The following is a 20630-nucleotide window of genomic DNA, read 5'->3' on the forward strand; positions in this document are numbered from 1 at the left end:
TCAAATGCTTAACTTCTATACAGGTTCAGAAGTCACAAAATATCCAGGCTTCTGCTCCCACACATGCACCCCTCCCCCTGATATTTGTGCAATATGAGCAACCTTATTGACTAACACAGAAACGAATGGATGCCAGGATATTTGGGAAGCTTTTGCCGCAACTATTACAATTGCCAAGTATGTCCCAATTGAATTCTGCGCCTTTGCAATTAGCAGTAAATAGCAAATAATCAAATACAAACTCAGAAGTTCATTGTTCACTCGAAAACCTAAAAACACATATTTCATTACATAATTTGTATCTATTAAGTTCTGGCAATCAGCTTACTGCACCCAAAAATAAACATACATAACATACCCCAGGTCCCAGCATCTAACCTTATTCAAGCATAATACAGCAGGTATAGCTCGATTTTACTTCTGGAGTGGACCCTTCAAAAATGGTCTACATATAAAGGTTAATCCATCTTTTCAGTTGGCAATCCTGTTGTCCATCTTCCATTTTATTTTCAGATTTCTAATATTTGCATTTAAAAACATCTTTTAAATTTAGTTCAAGTCACATATGCAAAAGCAAATGGCAAGATTAAATGTGAATATGACAAAAGGAAACTAGATTGCCACACAAAAATAATTGTTCTCAATAAATGACAGCAGTTACAAATAAAACAAGAACTTAATTTGCTGGGAATCGGATTCTGGAATCAGAAAATATTCCGATTCTGGGTTGTACATAATTGGTAATTCAGAAAATTATCAAGAGAGGCGCAACTATACACCGGCTGTGGGGAGATGGAGGCTGGTGGGGGAAAAAGTGAGTACGGTGTGGGGGAGGGTGGGGCAAGAGCGAGGTGGGAAGAGGAAGAGACACCAATTATCTCAACCAGAACTCTGCCACAACCAAAAGGCCCACACTTTACCTTTCCTTTACCCACCATCACAGCGACCTTTGACAACACAGAGAAAATGCACATTCCAATTTAAGTTTACACAGTAAAACAACATATTGCACACAAAAATAAACTAATTAGCCCCGTGCATTCCAGTGGTGACTCTTTTGCACAGGCTTTTGTTTCTTCTAATGGTCCTCCAAGGTATTTCCCCAGTGGTTGCAACATGGGTGGTGGAAGGCTGCTAACCTCCAATTTAGGAGACTTCAAATGGCCTTGGAGGGTGACCTTGAGCAGCTCTGGGACTATAAGGCCTGATGTTAGACTGCAGTAGTTTATTTGGACATGCATACTCATCAAACTCTTCTTCTATAGCATGGTCGACTGAAATCCCTCAGCCGAGTCCTCTGCAACAGAACTAATGTGAGACATCACCTTCTGGTGAGCTGGCACCTATGCTATCCTCCCCCTCTAGCTACTGCACACTTGTGCCTGGTGTCGCAGAATCCTCTTTTTTCCTAGTCTTTAAAATACATGCAGTGTTAGTATCTGAGCCAGTGGCTGCAAGCACAAGATCGACTGATGGTGTCTTTTCCTCTTCCTCCCCCAACTGGGAAGTCTCCAGTTCTTGGGTATCTGAAATGAAAAAAGGGTCAAGGGTTGGGTTGTGGTAAGGGGAGAGCAGCAATTAAGTGTATGCTTACACCACTTGCAGCTTCCAACTCAAAAGATTGAAAGCTGAGGAAGAAGTGGGATGAGAGAAGCAGGTTTAGGTGTGTGGATACCCTCAATCGCTTTAGTGCCACCATTGGTCAGGGTCTCCCATGATAGCCAGCACTGTTTTTTCCATTTGGGTTAAACTATGCAGGCATGTTTGCCCTTCTCTCCAGTTCTTTGCTGAGATGGCTGTTATAATTATCTCTTTCTTGCAGGAGGAGGTGGCATATCAGTGAGTGTTGTGCAATATGTTTGGGAGATGGGGTGTCATGGATGAATAGCTGCAAGTGTATGCGAGCTGCGAGTGTGAGGCTTGCAACAATCCCAAGTGTATGAGGTAAAACATATGAATTTTAATTTTGAGTACTGATTGAAACCGTTGCTAGGTGAACGATGTGGGTGTAGTGAATTGAGCAGATGAGACTATTGGTATAGTTGTTTCAATAGGACATCTTGGAATGAAAGCCCACAGCTTGTTAACTTGTGTGAAATCATTAAACTTCTTCCTGTACCTTTGTTCGATGAGCAACATTTCTGGCATTGACATCCTCTGCTATTTTTTCTCACTACCTCCTGAGCATGTGTCTGGAGGGCCCCCTGGCCCCTGCAGATACAGGACATCTCTCCTACTTTCCATTTCTTCCACGAAGGCCTTGGTGCATGCTCTCTTGCACAAAGTATCACAGCTGACCCAGCCACAATACACTTCTCCTTAAGAGGTGCATAATGCCTTTAAGTAGCACTAGACACTCAATATCAGACCCCTGCTGATGACTGCAGCAAATGAACAATGCAGAGAACACTGGATGCATGCAGAAATCATTTATGAGAGCAAGCAGCATGAATTTAACGTAGTGCTTAATCACACACTATAATTGATCCACCTGTTTCCAAGTTGTATGCAAATTCTCCCCATTGTGTCTGAAATGATCACTGCTACTCTCTCAATATTGGTCAGGAAGCAACAAGACTGTAATTAAATCACATTTGATCTTTCAGAATTCAAGTGAGGACTGTACACATGCTCATCGTTAAACATAGCAAAACCTCCTAAAACAGCAGTGAAGCACCATGCCCCCTCACAAATACTTAATGTTGGGACACTTAGAGATCAGCAAGTATCAAAATTTCTGCTGATAACAGAGGAGAAAAAGTGGCAAGGATTTGGGGGGGGGGGAGGAATTGACAATGATTTTAAAATGTACTTGTAAAAGTGTATATACAAACACCCACACACACGTACATATGTACAGAAGTATAACTGAAAATTCACATCACACTTTAAAGCTCGTTATAGAGCTACCTGTAAGAATGCTGGCAGATAACAATGAGTCAGAATCATAAATGTCATTACTGGAAAGCAATAGTATAATTTCTCTTGGACAGTTAAAGTTCTACATGATTTAAAAAGAGACCAAGATATGGGGGAGAACTATTCCATTCTAGAAATCACGGATGTATTATTTTTCAGTTTGACAATCATCTCATTATAATGGTAGGCCCCAGCTGGAGTATTTTGGTCAATCTGGGCAGACACGTATTAAAACCGTACCAGGGATTAAATACTTCAGTTATGTGGAGAGACTGGAGAAACTGCAGTTGGTGTCCAAGCAAAGAAGGTTAACAGGAAATTCGATAGAGGTGTTCATGATCATGAAGACTTTAATAAGAGTAAACGAGAAACTGTTTCCAGTGGCAGTAAAAAAGTTCACAACTAGAAGACACTATTTAAGTTAACTGGCAAAAGAACCAGAGACGGCCTGAGGAAACAGTTTCAATGCAGCGAGTTTTGAAAGCAGTGTCAATAACAAATTTCATCAAGGGATTTGGATAAATAAAGTAGAAAAAATTTCAGAGCTATATGGAGAAGAGCAGGGGAATGGGATTAATTAGTTAGCTCTTTCAAAGAGTCGGCACTGGCACTATTTGTCGCATAGCCCCCTTCTGTGCAGAATCATTCTATGGTGCTATATATAATCATGGACCATTAAGTGCTAGAATGTTTCTTCAAAAACCTACAGTATTTTCTCTATTCTCCCTGGGCTTTGAGGATTCAGGTCCCTGGAAGCTACTGCACCTTCTGGCCAGAAATATTCTCTTTCATCTTGCACTATATCTACTCACATGTTAATCCTTTGCAACAGCAAATGAAATCAATGCTAAGTCTTGGCTCCGTCCCAAATAGATCTGAAGGTGATCAGCCCTTGTAGATGGAAATTTGACGAAGAACAAACTCAGATTGCACAGTTTATTTAAACTTTGAGCTGCCAGTCCAAGGTAAAATTTTACAAAACTGTTACGAAAAGGTAAGCTTGCTGGCAGAACAAAACACAAACCAGTCAAAATGAAATTGTGACTACCTGTAATTCCTAAGGATGGGTTTTACATGACACAACCCAAGATAAATTTGCAATTTAAAAATGGTTAGAATTGTATAAGGCCACAAACTATGGCACCATAGATTATTTTCCCAACCTGGCTGCTATCTATCTGCTAGTATTAATACTCTAATAGGAAGCTTTCAAACTTGCCATATTTACAAGGGATCAGACAAATTCTAAGAAATCTCAGGGCTGGGGTGGTTTCACCACCCACCCCACAATCGTTCAATCTGTAACTTCATTTAGGTAACTTGTCAGTGAACACATACATTACTTGTGCTTGTATACAGATGCAACGATAACTGACATCTAGTAGCTATATTGAAGTAAGAGTTGTATCTCCCTGAGAGTTGGAATCACTTACTGTTCTCCTTGTTAAACAGCGTATTAATTTCATGCTTTTTAGTCTTGAAGTTACAATTTCTTTAATCCAAAAATGCTTCCCAAAATATTCCCAACACTTTGGAGGAAGGGTACGAACCAACTTGCAATAATAATGAAGCTCTAATAATGTAACTCATGTGGAGTATAAACAAGCACAGACTAGTTGGACTAAATAGCCTGCTTCTAAGCTTTATATTCCATGAAACGCTTGCAGCATTTACATATTAGATGTTGTTATGGTCGTGAGGTGGGGTTGAAGGGCTTCCCTCTTTTCCCTCTCCTTGTTAGACCACAACAGGTTTAATTCTTAAAGTAGATGTACTGGCTAATTCAGTAGGTGTTTGATTACTTACTTGTTCTGATCATGAACCAATCAGACAGGTTTTCTTGAGTTAAAGGGAGAGGTTAACTTTATTGTATCTAAACCGAACTAAAAAAAACACACCAGCTTTCACTCACACACGCACACAAATAGATTACTGAGTGGGGAAAGGTAGATTGGTTGAGTTAGAGTCCATAAGAAAGGTACAGTCTGTGGAGTTTGGCGATTCGTCTGGCTTCTAGCTGAATTCCTGAAGCTTTTAGTTTGAAGAAGTAGATGACTGGATCGGTGAGTCGCTTGGAGATAGCGATGTGGATGATTTCCTCAAACGTGGTTTCTGATTATAGCCGGAGTATGCAAAGATGGTCAGTCAACAGGCATGATTTGAAAGTTTTCAAACTGGAATGCAGACCGGGAGAGAATCGAGAGAGAGAGACCCCACTTAGGGTCTGCTCACGTCGGAGTCCAGTCACTTCTCTGCTGCAGAGCAAACACCAGCTGAAAACCACAGATGGGGACGGGCTTGTCACATGACAGTCACTCAGTGATTGAAACATGGCAGTTATCAGTATTTCTCTGCTTGCTGAAAAGAGCAGGTAGTTCCTTTAAACTTCCTAGGTCTTGGTTCTTGCTGGGAAATGCAGACATTTCGAATTCCAACATTTCTTCTCCCTCCTCACAGCATTGCAGGGTTTGATGCAGTGTAGCAAACTAGGTGATCTTAAGCTTCCAGCAGTCATCCTGTTAAATATTTTTAAAATTTCTTCCCAAAAAAATATATTCAGGACTGCACAGTGGCGCAGTCGTTAGCACTGCAGCCTCACAGCTCCAGTGACCCGGGTTCAATTGTGGGTACTGCCTGTGCGGAGTTTGCAATTTCTCCCTGTGACCGCGTGGGTTTTCGCCGGGTGCTCCGGTTTCCTCCCACAGCCAAAGACCTGCGGGTTGATTGGTAAATTGACCATTATAAATTGCCCCTAGTATAGGTAGGTGGTAGGGGAATTGAGGGAAGGTGGGGATGTGGTAAGAATATGGGATTAATGTAGGATTAGTATAAATGGGTGGTTGATGGTTGGCACAGACTTGGTGGGCCGAAGGGCCTTTTTCAGTGCTGTATCCCTAAATAAAAATAAAAAATAAAAAACTCCAGTGGACCAAAGAAAATTATCATTCAGCACATTGACGTAACAATGTGCATTTCAGTTCGCCTCACTAGTCAAGTCTAAATCATAAGTTATAATAATCTGACATCAAAGCAAAATACTGCAGATGCTGGAAATCAAATAAAAACAAGAAATGCTGGAAATACTCAGCAGGTCTGGCAGCATCTGTGAAGAGAGAAGCAGAGTTAACGTTTCAGGTCAGTGACCCTTCTTCAGAACTAGCAGATATTAGAAATGTGAAAGGTTTTAAGTAAAGTGGGGGATGAGGCAAGAGATAACAAAGCAGAAGGTGCAGATAGGACAAGGTCACAGAATAACCAATCAGGTGGTCATGGAGCAAAGGCAAACAATATGTTAATAGTGTGTTGAAAGCCAAAGCATTAGTACAGATAGGGTGTTAATGGACTGAAAAATGAACAGCCACAAGCACAAACATGAAAAAAAACATGGGTAGGCAAACTGAATAAACTAAGATAAAATAAACAAAAAATTATAAAAAATAAAAAAATAAAATGGGGGGCCCCATCATGCTTTGAAATTACTGAACTCAATGTTCAGTCCGGCAGGCTGTAGCATGCCTAATCGGTAAATGAGATGCGGTTCCTCGAGCTTGCGTCGATGTTCACTGGAACACTGCAGCAATCCCAAGACAGAGATGTGAGCATGAGAGCACGGGGGAGTGTTGAAATGGCAACGGAAGCTTGGGGTCATGTTTTCGGACTAAGCGGAGATGTTCCGCAAAGCGGTCACCCAGTCTGCGTTTGGTCTCCCCAATGTAGAGGAGACCACATTGTGAGCAGCGAATACAGTATACTACCTTGAAAGTACAAGTAAATCACTGCTTCACCTGAAAGGAGTGTTTGGGGCCTGGGATAGTGAGGAGAGAGGAGGTAAATGGGCAGGTATTACACTTCCTGCGATTACAGGGGAAGGTGCTGTGGGAAGGGGACGAGGTTGTGGGGGTAATGGAGTGGATCAAGGTGTCGCGGAGGGAACAATTCCTTCGGAGTGCTGACAGGGGAAGGGAGGGGAAGATGCGTTTGGTAGTGGGATCATGCTGAAGGTGGCGGAAAATGATCCTTTGGATATGGAGGCTGATGGGTTGGAAAGTGAGGACAAGGGGAACCCTGTCGCGGTTCTGGGAGGGAGGGGAAGGGGTGAGGGTAGAGCTGCAGGAAATGGGCCAGACACAGTTGAGGGCCGTCAACCACAGTGGGGGGGGACTCCTCGGTTGAGGAAAAAGGAAGACATATCAGAAGCACTGTCATGGAAGGGATCATCAGAACAGATGCGTCAGAGATGGAGAAACTGGGAGAATGGAATGGAGTCCTTACAGGAGGCAGGGTGTGAAGAAGTGTAGTCGACAATTGATGACAGTTCTACTCCCTTCCAACTACTAAGAATACAATGCAGATGTGGGTTAGCTAACTGCCTGTGGTCTTAGCTAAAGGCTGAATTGACTGTTCCAGTAGGAAAAGATCATGAAGCCCCTTTGGAAAGCATCTGAAAAATAAGTTTTAAAAAAAGTGTCTTGTACTTTCAAAAAAAGTGTATATCAGGCCTGTGTCCTCAGTACCTTGCTCTAGGCAGCGAGGTCTGGACAACGTATGCCAGCCAAGAGCGACGTCTCAATTCATTCCATCTTCGCTGCCTCCAGAGAATACTTGGCATCAGGTGGCAGGAGCGTATCTCCAACACAGAAGTCCTCGAAGCGGCCAACATCCCCAGCTTGTACACACTACTGAGTCAGCGGCGCTTGAGATGACTTGGCCATGTGAGCCGCATGGAAGATGGCAGGATCCCCAAAGACACATTGTACAGCGAGCTCGCCACTGGTATCAGACCCACCGGCCGTCCATGTCTCCGCTTTAAAGACGTCTGCAAACGCGACATGAAATCCTGTGACATTGATCACAAGTCGTGGGAGTCAGTTGCCAGCGTTCGCCAGCGCTGGCGGGCAGCCATAAAGACAGGGCTAAATTGTGGCGAGTCGAAGAGACTTAGTAGTTGGCAGGAAAAAAGACAGAGGCGCAAGGGGAGAGCCAACTGTGCAACAGCCCCGACAAACAAATTTCTCTGCAGCACCTGTGGAAGAGTCTGTCACTCTAGAATTGGCTTTTATAGCCACTCCAGGCGCTGCTTCACAAACCACTGACCACCTCCAGGCGCGTATCCATTGTCTCTCGAGATAAGGAGGCCCAAAAGAACTTTCAAAAACTTTCGATTCATCATATATTCCAGTATTACTACAGTACTAGGTATATGCATATAGAATATTTGTATACATGCAGTAGGACAGTTTATTTCAATGATTTCCTAGAGCACTAGCTATTCAGTCAACAGTGGCTTTTCTTTTCAACCTTACCCTTTATTTTGCTCAAGACGCTTCTCCCTTGGGCCTTTGCAAACTTCATTTGTTCCAATGCTACTTGCTGTTGACACTCCATAAGGAGTAAACCCTAATTAAATAAATAAAATATTTAGCTTGAAAGGATTACATCACAGCCAGGAAATAATTAGATGCAAACAAATATGCAAAATACGAGCATTCAATTCTGGAAACTGAATGGTAGGAAAATAAACCTGTGTTTTCATAACTATGGGCGACAAATAGTTGAACATTTTTAAGTTACCAGATAAAACAACAAAACCTATTGCATACGTTTTCTTATAGCACCGATCATCAATCCTGAGGGCATTACTAGGAATGCAGACTCCAGTCTTCTAACAGCAGTGGTCCAAATCCTACTACTGAGGCTTGAAAATTCTCAGGATAAACAAAAGCTTTGCCACATCAGAGTAATAATTTGCATTTATGTTGCACCTTTAATATAGGAAAGTGTCTCAAAGTTTCATAGGAGCATCAGACAAAAATTGACATTTATTCAAAGAACAGACAATTAGGATGGATGACTACAAGCTCAGTTAAATATAAATAGTAGGTTTTAAGAAGGGTCTTAATGGAGGAGAGAAATTAAGAGGATTAGAGGGGGAATTCCAGATCTTAGGGCCGACATGGCTGAAGACACAGCTGCCAATGGTGGGACAAAGGAAACTGGGGATACACAAGATGATGGAACTGGAGGAATGCAGAGAGCTTGGGAGGGTTGTAGGGCTGGAAGAGGCTACAGAGATAGGGAGGAGGGGCCAGGGAGGGATTTGAACACAATGACGAGAGTTTTAAATTTAAGATGTTGGTTGACTGGGAGTCAATGTTGGTGACAGAGTACAAGGATGATGGGTGACTAGAACTTGATGCTGAGCAGCAGTTTTGAATGAGTTCCACTTTATGGAAAGTGGAAGATGGGAGGTTGGCTAAGAAGAGTATTGGAATAATCAAGGCTGGAGGTAGAAGCATGGATGTGGGTTTCAGCAGCAGAAAAGCTTGGCAGGGCAGAGATGGGCGATGCAGAAGTAGGCAGTCTTTGTAATGGAGAGAATATGGGGCCGGAAACTCAGCTTAGGGTAAAATAGAAAACTGAGGTTGCGAAGTCAGATTCCTTGGCCAAGGAGTGGGATGGAATCAATGGCAGGGAAACTGAGTTCATGCTAGGGGTCGAAGACAATGGCTTTGGTCTGTTTAACGGGTGGAAATTGCAGTAACCCAGGACTGCATGGTGGACAAGCAGTTTGACAACCATGGGGCCAAGGACGTTCCTTGGGGGACTCCAGAGGTAACAATATGTGGTGGAAAGAGAAGCCATTGCAGGAGATTCTCTGGCTACACTGGATAGCTAAATAGTTGAACCAAGGAAGGGCAGCTCCACTCAATTGGGCAACAGAGAAGAGGTACTGGAGAATGATGGTGTGATCAACCTCGCAAAGACTGCACACAGGTCAAGAGGAGACAATAGTGCATCGCAGTCACAGTGGATATCAAGTGATTTTTGATTAGGAATGGGTGGAAAGCTGATTGTCAAGTCATGTTTGAACCTCTCTAAAGATGAGCAAAATCTGGGATGTGACTACACATTCAAGGACTTGAGGAAAGGTGATGGAGCATGTGTTTGCAAAGTCAGAGGGTCAAGTGTGGGCTTGAGGTGGGGATGGGGGCTGATACAAGATGACTTAAAAGGGAGTGGGATAATACCAGAGGAGATGGAACTGTTTACAGTATCAGCTAGCATGGAGAGGAAAGAAGTTGAATGGTCAGCAGTTCAGTGGGAAGAGTGTCAAGAGGAGTAAGGGATGGGCTCAAGGACAAAATGAGCTTGGACAGAAAGATGAGAGTTTAGGACCAGGGTAGGGGTGAACCTGATTTAGCTTGGTGGGCAAGGGCAATGGATGGATTGAGGATGCAGCAGAGATAACTGAATGTATGGTCTCAATCTTAATGACCATGTCGTCCATGAGCTCCTCACACTTATTAATTAAAGTAAATTGAAGGCAAACTACTTTTCAATTATATGTTTTTGGGGAAGTATTTTGGAAATAACAAACATTTGCTTTTAATTTAGATATAAAACTGAAGTAGGAATATAATGATGCTGTAAAAGGATTTCTGTAAATTACAGACAGCTGTCTTTTTTGCAGGTGTCCTTATTTTCAAAATAGTCACTGTATGTACTGTAAAAGGTTCAGCAGAATGTTGAGTTCTTTACCCAGCACTCAGAGGCAGAAAAATCACTCTAGCCCTGGGATAGAGCCATGCAAGCATTGAGAGTTGTTTTCTGCCACTATAGATGCTAGGTAACAATCACCACATTCCACAAAAGCTGTTTCTTCCACAAAACATGTTGCTACCTCAGGATTTGGAGGCAGTAAGGAAGCAAGCTGCTAGGGCAAGCACCAGTGGTCCCAACTCAGTGAAAGCACCAGTTACGAAAGCTTAGCAACAGACTATGCACAATGTTTTAAGTTGTAAAAGGGTTTGGTGCATTGAAGGCTGTCCGTAGCTTATAATTTGCAAATGTCCATGGTTTCAGAGTACTTTACCATGCAAGTTATTTAGGTCTCAGTAAGTGTACTTTTTTTTTGCAGCTGTCTGTTTTTTGAGAGTGTCAATTTATACAGGTTTTAGTATTTCAAATTTAATAATGGTAAAAGATAATATTTCTCTCCCTTACCCCTAATTAGGTTCAAACTTATTTTTCCTTTTCTACATGTTGACTAAATAGTGTTGAGTTGATTTCTGAAACCAGTGCACTATATACCCCCAACATCCAACCTTTTTAACTGTTCTCCCACTATTTTCAAATCTGCTGCAATTAATCACTGCTGTTTAATTTTATTATTCAAAATAAAAGCTTTCACTATTTTCTACTGTCCCATGACACACACCATTCAGTCTCCAATTGTCATACAACTGTCACAATACAGCAATGTTATGAGGAAACATGCTGCCGTCTTTTATAATGCCTAATCTTATTAGAATAAAGTTGTTACTTTGCTTTAATTTTTCAAAAATAATTAGAAAAGTAAGCCAACAGAAACATTTGCTGAGCTATTGAAAAAAGGCTCCGTGAGTTAGGTCCATAGCAAAAAGAACACTGCAATTGTATTATATATAAACCAAGAATTCAAAATAAATAATTTTATTTCAAGGATTTTGTAATGTTTTCCATGAATTCTCAATTATGTGGCATTTTTCCTGCATGTAAAGCAAAAATTTCGAACGAAACTTGGGTTTCTTTTACTACCATTCAAAAACATAATTAATGCATTAGTAATAGTTTTTTAAAAAAAGCAGAGGGTGATTTGGTTAAGAACAAAATGAGGAAACAACAAATGTTTAAGGCAGATGACAGTGTTAGGTGATGATTGAAGAGAATGTGAATGCAGCGTGGACCATAATTTAGAGTAATTAAATTCTATAGCCACATTGCATTCGAAGCATTAGCAGCAAACAGTTGTGAAATATTCATTTACCACTAGCAAGAAACAATTTGTTTATGCTGTTACTTGTTAAATTTAAACTTGTTTATATATTGGTTAAGAGACACTTATTTGCATAATCTCAACAAGTGCAGTTTGTTGTAGGTTCACAACTAGTTACTCATAATGCTAAGTTAGGTCACACCAGATCAGTTCCCCTTTACCATGTGAATAGTAAAAGATAAGGCTCGAAACAATTCTCAAAATGGGAAAAAACTGCAAGCATACCATTGTATTATAGGTGCCACATTCTCTTCCAGTACATGGAGAGGGGCTTTTGGGATGCATTCATTCACAGAACAGAACAGACTCAAAACCAAAACCAACAGTACTTTGATTGGAACAAACAAAAAAAAAAAGGATCAGGCTTCCACTAAGAATATTAAGGGAATGCAACAAAAATATTTAATTTGTGATGACAGGAGAATCTGAAGATAGAAGTTAAGAAGTTGAAAAGAGAATATTCAGTGGCTTTAAGGGAAAAATGATTGATTGATTCAAGTATCAAGTGAAAATTTTGTATTATTTTGGAGGAAGAGACTTGTACATCAGGAAACAATTATTCTCTAAGGAAGTTGGAAGAACATAGAAAATTCAAATGTCTAAAAGAAAGTAAGGTTATAAGATTGTTACTTGTACTTGTCTCTACCTTTCGAACCACTCTGTGGCATGAAGCTCGGTTTGGTTGGAGGGGGAGGGGGCACACCAGCTTTTGGAGCAGTACTGTTGGCATTGGTAGATGGTGGCCAGAATGAGTTTGAAAGATAGTAGCCATCTGAAACCGGGCGGGGCTGACGAATGAATGGCAGCTGCTTAGGGACAGGAGGGAGATCACCATACGATTTCCTTGTGTTGGAGTACTTATCCTGACCTGAGAGATTTGATTCTTCCTCATCCTCATCATTGTACGGGACAAACTTGGCAGTGTAAACTGTGTCAGGGGAGACAATCTGTGTTTTGATGTAAGAGATGGTTCTCTGAGGAGGGGGAGGAGCATTAGATGAATGGGGTGGGGGAGGGAACTCATACTGCTGGGTTTCAGAAGCATAGTCCCGTGGAAGGGGAGGCCTGTACAGACCAGGTTCATCAGGTTGCAGCAACTTCCTCTCAGCTTCTTCCTGTTGTCTACGCCTTTCAGCCTCCAAACGTGTATAATATTCTTCTTCCTGTCTTCTCTATGGAAAGCAGAAAGTTCTGTCAGTGAGGACATACAAACTCAGAACAGGCCTCTTTTTCCCGTTATTTTTACTCAGCTTTAAAGCAAACCAAGAACAGATAGTTTACATCAGATTTGATTAAGTTTGTAGAGATTTATATGCCAAATACTAAAATCCCATTCTTCTCTTGTGCTGTGCTAAGTCTAGCTAAAATTTCCTTTAGCAGAATTATTATGCTCATACATTATATAAATTTAGTAAAAACTATCCACATTACTCTGATTCTAAAAAGTATGACATGCATTTCATTTGCATTTTCTCACCCCATGCAATTATGGGAAAAGCAATAACTGTACACTGCTACTCTCTTTTCCCTCCCCAAATCCTTATATTATTCTATGAGGCAGCCCAAAGTAAGTATGCTTTCATAGGATGTAATGATCAGCTTATACAACTTTAAGGCAATCACAGGGCATAATTTCAAAGTTTGCAGATGACACGAATCTAAGAAATGTAGTAAACACGAGAACGGTAACAGACTTCAGGAGGGCATAGACAGCCTGGTGAAATGGGCAGATGCATGGCAGATGAAGTTTGAAAAGTGAGAAATGATTTGTTTTGGTAGGAAGGTTGAGATAACAAACTAAAAAAAAAATTGTATTTAACAATTTTAAAGGGGGTGCAGGAACAGAGAAACCTGGGGGTATATGCACACAAATCTTTGAAGGTGACGGGAGGAATTGAGACAGCTGTTAAGGCATCATCGTATTAATAAATAGAGGCATTGAGTACGAAAGCAAGGAAGTTATGCTAAACCTTTATAAATTACTGGTTAGGCCCCAGTTGGAGTACTGTGGTCAATTCTGGGCACCAGAAGGATTTCATTGTCTTAAAAAGGCTGCAGCAGAGATTTAAAAGAATGGCACCAGGGATGAAAGACTTCAATTACATGCAGAAACGGAGATTTGATAGAGATTTTCAAAATCATGAATGCCTTTGATAAAGTAATTAAGGAGACACACATCCCAGTGGCAGTAGGGATAGTAACCAGAGGACACAGACTTAAGGCAAGATAAAATAGAACAAGAGGTGACGAGGGAAAAAATTTAGGCCGTGAGTTATGATGTGGAATGCACTGCCTGAAAGGGTGGTGGAAGCAAATTCAAAAACTTTGAAAAGGGAACTGAATATTTAAAAGGGGAAAAATTTGCAGGTGTCATGCCCAGTGAAGGCATGTCCCATGCATAACTTCAAACATGGACTGTAATCAGCATATAATCTTCTGGAGCTGAATTTTCTTTTTAAATGAACCAAAACGGATATTAAAATACTGCATAAGAGGTTCAGGTGACTTTTGCAATTTTGGCCCAGACTCAAATATCTCAAGCCTCCAGAAAGTTCCTAATTGAATGACCATGGGTGGAATGCCTCCCTTGAATTGACAGACCAAGACGAAGCCATCTGTGGAATTCTCAACACCTACTGTTTGTGGTCTTACCCCAAACTCTATCTATGGACTCCTAGACTCACTGTCTCCAAGCTCAAAACTTAACAAAGACAGCTGTAAGAACCCAGTTAAATCATAAGTAGATGCAAATGGCCACCATCCATATTCCATTGTGGAGCAATGACTTCGAACTTCAAATCGTCTGGGTGGACAATAGAAGTATTGGTCACTTGACCAAAATTCATCGTAGGTATTGAATCTTATTACACCAAGAACCAGGAAAAGACTGGACAGTCTGAAAAACAGCAGCTGAAGAGACAGCAGGAAAGGCAAAACACCTATGCCTTAAAACTGGAGACTGCCACACCTTAAGGCCTCCAAGCCAATTCCTTTTCATATCCACCAGCACAGAAAACCAACCTCCAAGTAATAAGACTACAAGCAACTAACTTTGTGACCTGCTGCAAATCTACCCCTTCGAGAGAAACCTGCAATGACTTCGATATAAGACACTGGCAATCAAATCGACCGAGCTACACTTCAGGAGTGAAAGCGCCTTCTTTGCTGGGCCTGCAACGCATGCTTCCCCCCCCCCCAAGATGAGCCAAATCACATGACCTACGAATTATTCCTTCATTTATAATTTGTAAAGGTGTACTATCCTCTTCAACAGCTTTCTTTCCCGAGTGAAAGAGAGGGGTCGAGGAAGAAGTGAGTGACATAGCGTCAGACCTTCGGGGTGAATGCATAAATAAAAATAATCCTCTTTATGAACCCACGAAAAGCATGCTGCTGGTTATTCAAATTGGCCATACACTCAGGTGTTAAGAAACGTTTTGGTTCTCTCTCATCTCTGTCCCTAACACAGGGCTATGCAGGGGATTGGGACTACAGGTTGAATATCCAAAATCCGGCACCCTCGGGACTGAGACCATGCCAGATTTCAGATTTTCCCGGATTTTGGACAATAATATCAGGTAGCCTCTGCAACGCCAAGTTCAATGAACAAGAGATACATGAAAGGGGTACAAAGTTGCAATGTGCATCCACCCAAACTTCAAAATAATTTACTACTTCAAAGCATTCCCTATTTCACTGCTTCGATTTCCCACGTCAGCCATTTCGTAACCCCTTTTGATCAGACTGCCAATTCGTGCAACCTTAAAGGCTCCTGAATTGATTTTCACATTGAGCATTACATGATTCTGAAGAGACTTTCATTCTGTCTATCACTGCTGATTAATACCCAGCTCCTGATGGTGAATGATATCAGTATTTCAAAAATGTCTGGTTTTCGGACAATTCAGATGTCCAACCTAAAATTAGAATGTTCATTCTAAGAGCTGGCACAGACATGGAGACCTGCCTGGCCTCTTTTCTGTGCGATATCAGTCTATGATTTTTTTTTGATATTAGTGACTTGGCCCACACAAAAAGTTGCCCAAGGTCATTACTAGAACTGAAACCTACAAACAATAGTAGTGAAGAATCTATGCTACATTGATGCACTTTTTTTGGTACATTAAGTGGGGTAACAAGATGCAGCTGGGGATAATAGGAGGGAGACAGTGGCGTAGTGGCAATATCACTGGACTAGTAATCCAGAGTCCAGGCTAATGCTCTGGGGGCAAGGGCTCGAATCCCGCCACGGCAGATGATGAAATTTGTATTCAATTCGCAAATCTGGAATTTAAAAAAAAAAAGCTGGTCTAATGGTGACCATGAAACCACTGTCGATTATTGTAAAAACCCATCTGGTTCACTACTGTCCTTTAGGGAAGGAAATCTGCCGTCCTTACCTGGTCTGGCCTACATGTGATTCACTCTTAAATGCCCTCGCAAGCCACTCAGTTCAAGGGCAATTAGGGATGGGCAATAAATGCTGGCTTAGCCAGTGACACCCACATCCCACAAAAATGAGTTAAAAAAAAACATTGATAGATATCTCAAAACTGTCTTGATTATTGTAGTACAGATATGTTGAGAAACTGTACTGACTGCCAATTCGCAAGGAATTTGCAGTATTTCCAAGTTTAACTTTAAAGAGGATATTGTGTGATTGAGAAGAAGGATGTCTGTGCTGGGAAATTAAATGCTTCCCATTTTAGATAACCACTAATGAGTACCAAGCACACTTGGGTCAAGTACAGAACAGCCAAATACCAAGTCCCAGTAACATGCTTCAGCACTAACCTCTGAAGAAAATGCCCTAACCGCACCAGAATAGCGTCTTTTCCATTTTCAACATCAACTATTCTCGACAGAAGTACAATGCCAATCAGTGCTAAACTGGGGTAGTTCTGTGCTCTTGACCCACAACCACTAGGAAGTGAATAAAATTGTTTAAACTCATTTCGCATAAGAACTACAGATAGAGGAGATTTTGATCCCAGCAATCTGCACTGAATTTGAATCAGAGTCCCAATGTCTAACCAGTCGGTTATTTGTAAAGAAATTTTCAAAACAGAATATTCAGATTTATTCCTCAATGAATTAGTAAAAGTACCAACCTTATTCCTTGACTTCACTGTGCAATATGCAGCATCTTAAAAACTACGATTTGTTCAAAGGCAGTATTGTTAGTTCAGCTACAATCTTAAGATTGAATATTACTGGCAATTGAGTACACACTGGGAAGGAGCACCAGCAAGGTGGGTCATAGGACAGAAAGATGCAATTTCAGTCCCTCTGTCCAAAGCAACTAACCTCTATTGCAAACAGACGCAAGATTTCCTCACAAAACAAAAGGAGAAAGGCAGGTTTGAATCCCTGAGTTCCTAACCTGACTTAACTACTGTAGGACCACTCCAGATGAAGTTCTGGTGTCTCAAGGGAAGCAACAATATTGATGTCATCTCCAAAGACTGCAGGTTGCATGCCTCCTGGAGGCTAGCTAAAAGCAAGAATGACTATGACCTGGGATTGAAAGACAGACAGACATGTATTTCTACAGCACCTTTCGTGAACCACAGGACGTCCCAAAATGCTTTACATTCAATTAGGTATTTTTGAAGTGCAGTTACTGTTGTAATGTTGGAAATGCAGCAGCCAGTTTGCATGCAGGAAGTTCCCACAAAGAGCAATGTAATATCAATCATATAATTTGTTTTTGTGATGTTGATTGAGGGTCAAATATTGGCTGGGACACTGGGGATAACTCCCCCGGCTCTTCGAAATAGTGCTCTGGGATCTATTATGTCCACATGAGCAGGCAGACAGGGCTTCGGTTTAATGTTTCATCCGAAAGATGGAATCTGACAGTACATCACACCTTCGGTACTGCACTGGCGTGTCAGCTTTGATTTTTATGCTCAGGTCCTGTAGTAGGATTGGTACCTGGCTAAGGTTCTCATGGGTATGGAAGGCTAACAACAAGGGTAAGAAAAAAATACTTTTTCTGTGGGGGGACAACTACGACAGAGATATTAAACCTTTTCAAGTCATTACCAGTGCTGAAATCCACGAACAATGCCAGAGTGAAGAAACAACTGTATTAAAAAGAGCGTCTCTTCAGTATTGTAATAAGATGCAGTCAAGGAATTATAAATAGTAAAAGCCTCACAAAACTGACTTGATGGTTGCCGGGAGCATGGACAAGTAAAGAAATTGTACTTTCAAGAAAAATTTCTTCAACCTTTTCATCAGTTTCTCTCCGTGCTTGCTCCTCCTCTTGACGATGACGCTCATCTTCTTGTCTTGTTCTTTCTTCTGCTTCTTTTCTTCGGATATCTTCCAGCTGCTGATGACGTCGGCGTTCTTCATCTTGCAACTGCAATTAATTTGTTGATATTTACTTTTAAACACAAGAATTGGGATTAATTTATAAGTCTTTATAGCATGCTACCAGTAACATATGACACATTTGGTATGGATAAGAAGCTTTCATTTTCACCACAACGATGCTAGTCTTCGCAGAACATCGCCACCAACTCTAATACATCAGCAGTTCGGCATCAGGGAGAAAGCCATTTGAAAGTTCTGTTCTTAAAGTGCCAGAAATAACGTTTTGACTAGGAAACAGCTCAAACAGCCCCCTGTACTGATATTGTAAATTTTAATTTATACGAACCAGTCAGGTAATTCTCTCCCAACACATTTTGTTAGAAGTTCACTCATTTATATGGTCAGTTTTCCCCCCAAAAGGCAATGCAAGCTGGCAGTTCAAGCATGACTACCATCCTCACAAATGATACCAATTCTGCAGCACTAAAAGCAAGGAACAAAATTAAGGTAGAACATCTAGATTGGAAGAGGGTTCATTTCACCTTGATGAAAAGGGATCTAGCCAGGGTAGAATGGAACCAAAGACTGGAAGGAAGAGCTGTATCGGAACAATGGGTTATCTTTAAGGAAGAGATGCTTCAGGTACAGGCTAGGAACATTCCAACAAGGGTGAAAGGTAGGGGAAACAAGAACAGGGCTCCTTGGTTGACGAGGGAGATGATGATGATGATGAAGAAACAAAAGTGTATGATGCATGTCAGATGAACTCATCAAGTGAGAACCAGGCCATATATAATAAGTTGAGAGGGAAGGTGAAGAGGAAACTAAAACCGGCAAAGAGAGAATATGAAAATAGAATGGCAGTCAACATAAAGGGGAATCCAAAAGGTCTTCTACAAGCATGTAAATAGTAAGTGGGTGGTGAGATGAGCAGTGGGGCATATTAGGAACAGAGAGGGTTAGATATGCCTAAAGGTGCAGAACAAAGCTGATATACAAAGTATTCATTAAGAATCAGTGTTCACTAAGGAAATGGAGGCTGACAAAATATTTGAAGTAGTGTATAAAGGCAATGGATAGGATAACAATTGAAGGGGGGAGGGGGGTGAAGAAGTACTAATAAGGCTGGCTAGGCTTAGGGTAGATAAGTCACCTGGCCCGGATGGTTTGCATCACAGATTGCTAAAGGACGTGGAGATGGAGGTAACGGGAGGACTTGCCACAATCTTCCCTGGATATGAGGGAGATGGCACAGGCTTGGAGTGTGTCATGTTTGTCACCCTTATTCAAGAAAGCGTTAGGATAGTCCAAGCAACAACAGGCCAGTTAGTTGATCAGTGGTGGGTAAGGTTTTAGCAACTATAATCAGTGAAAATATCAACGGACACAGACAAGTGTGAGGTGATGCATTTTGGCAGAAGAATAGGGAGAGAATATATACTTAATGGCACAGTTCTAAAGAGTGTGCAGGGACTGAGGTCCGTGGGGTGCTTGTGCATAGATCTTTGAAGGTGGTGAGACATATTGAGAGTCGTTAGTAAAGCATATGGGATCATGGGCTTCATAAATAGTGAAGCTATGCTGAACCTTTATAAAGCTCTGGCTAGGCCCCAATTGGACTGTTGCGCCAGTTCTGGTTACCACACTTCAGGAAGGATGTGAAGGCCCTTGAGAGGGTGCAAAGATTTACCAGAATGTTTCCAGGGATGGAGGATTTTAGTTACAAGGTTAGGTTGGAAAAGCTGGGGTTGTTCTCCTTAGAAGGTGGTAAGCATGCAAGTGCAACAGGTGGTAAGAAAGGCAAAAGGTATGTTGGCCTCATAGCAAGAGGATTCGAGTACAGAAGCAGGGATGTCTTGCTGCAATTATACAGGACCTTGGTGAGGCCACACCTGGAATATTGTGTGCAGTTTTGGTCTCCTTATCTGAGGAAGGATGTCTTGCTATAGAGGGAGTGCAGCGAAGGTTTACCAGACTGATTCCTGGGATGACGGGACTGACATATGAGGAGACATTGAGTCGGTTAGGATTGTATTCGCTGGAGTTCAGAAGAGGAGAGGGGAATCTCAGAAACCTATAAAATTCTAACAGGACTTGACAGGGTAGATGCAGGAAGGATGTTCCTGACGGTGGGGGAAGTCCAGAACCAGGGGTCACAGGCTAAGGATACAGGGTAAACCTTTCAAGACTGAGATGAGAAGTTTCTTCATCCAGAGAATGATGAGCCTGTGGAATTCACTACCACAGAAAGCAGTTGAGACCAAAACATTGAATGTTTTCAAAAAGGAGTTAGATATAGCTCTTGGGTCTAAAGGGATCAAAGGGTATGGGGCGAAAGCCGGAACAGGCTACTGAGTTGAATGATCAGCCATGATCATAATGAATGACGGAGCAGGGCCAAATAGCCTACTCCTGCTCCTATTTTTCTATGTTCTATGTAGAACAAAGGAGATTGAAGGGATATTTAACAGAAGTGCACAGGATTATGACAAGCTTAGATAAGTTAAAGAAGGAAAAGCTGTTCCCATTAACAAATGCTACAAGGATTAGGGGACACAGATTGAAAGTTTTG

The 20630-nt window shown here is 41.5% G+C and overlaps 1 protein-coding gene across 5 annotated transcripts in view; it reads right to left on the minus strand.

Annotated features, from left to right (window-relative positions):
* Window positions 1-20630, minus strand: part of afdna (afadin, adherens junction formation factor a) — a 598271-nt gene that overhangs the window by 318047 nt on the left and 259594 nt on the right. For 2 of the 5 annotated variants that reach the window (XM_068044628.1, XM_068044627.1), the window contains 3 exons: window positions 17970-18104; window positions 12381-12906; window positions 8223-8316 (listed from right to left, as the gene is read on the minus strand). In XM_068044628.1, the coding sequence (XP_067900729.1) occupies window positions 8223-8316; window positions 12381-12906; window positions 17970-18104 (755 nt within the window). The remainder of the gene's footprint in view (window positions 1-8222; window positions 8317-12380; window positions 12907-17969; window positions 18105-20630) is intronic. The other 3 variants (XM_068044630.1, XM_068044629.1, XM_068044631.1) reach the window with 3 other exon arrangements.

This window comes from Heterodontus francisci, chromosome 13 (genome assembly GCF_036365525.1).
Source record: "Heterodontus francisci isolate sHetFra1 chromosome 13, sHetFra1.hap1, whole genome shotgun sequence".
Taxonomy (NCBI): Eukaryota; Metazoa; Chordata; class Chondrichthyes; order Heterodontiformes; family Heterodontidae; genus Heterodontus; species Heterodontus francisci.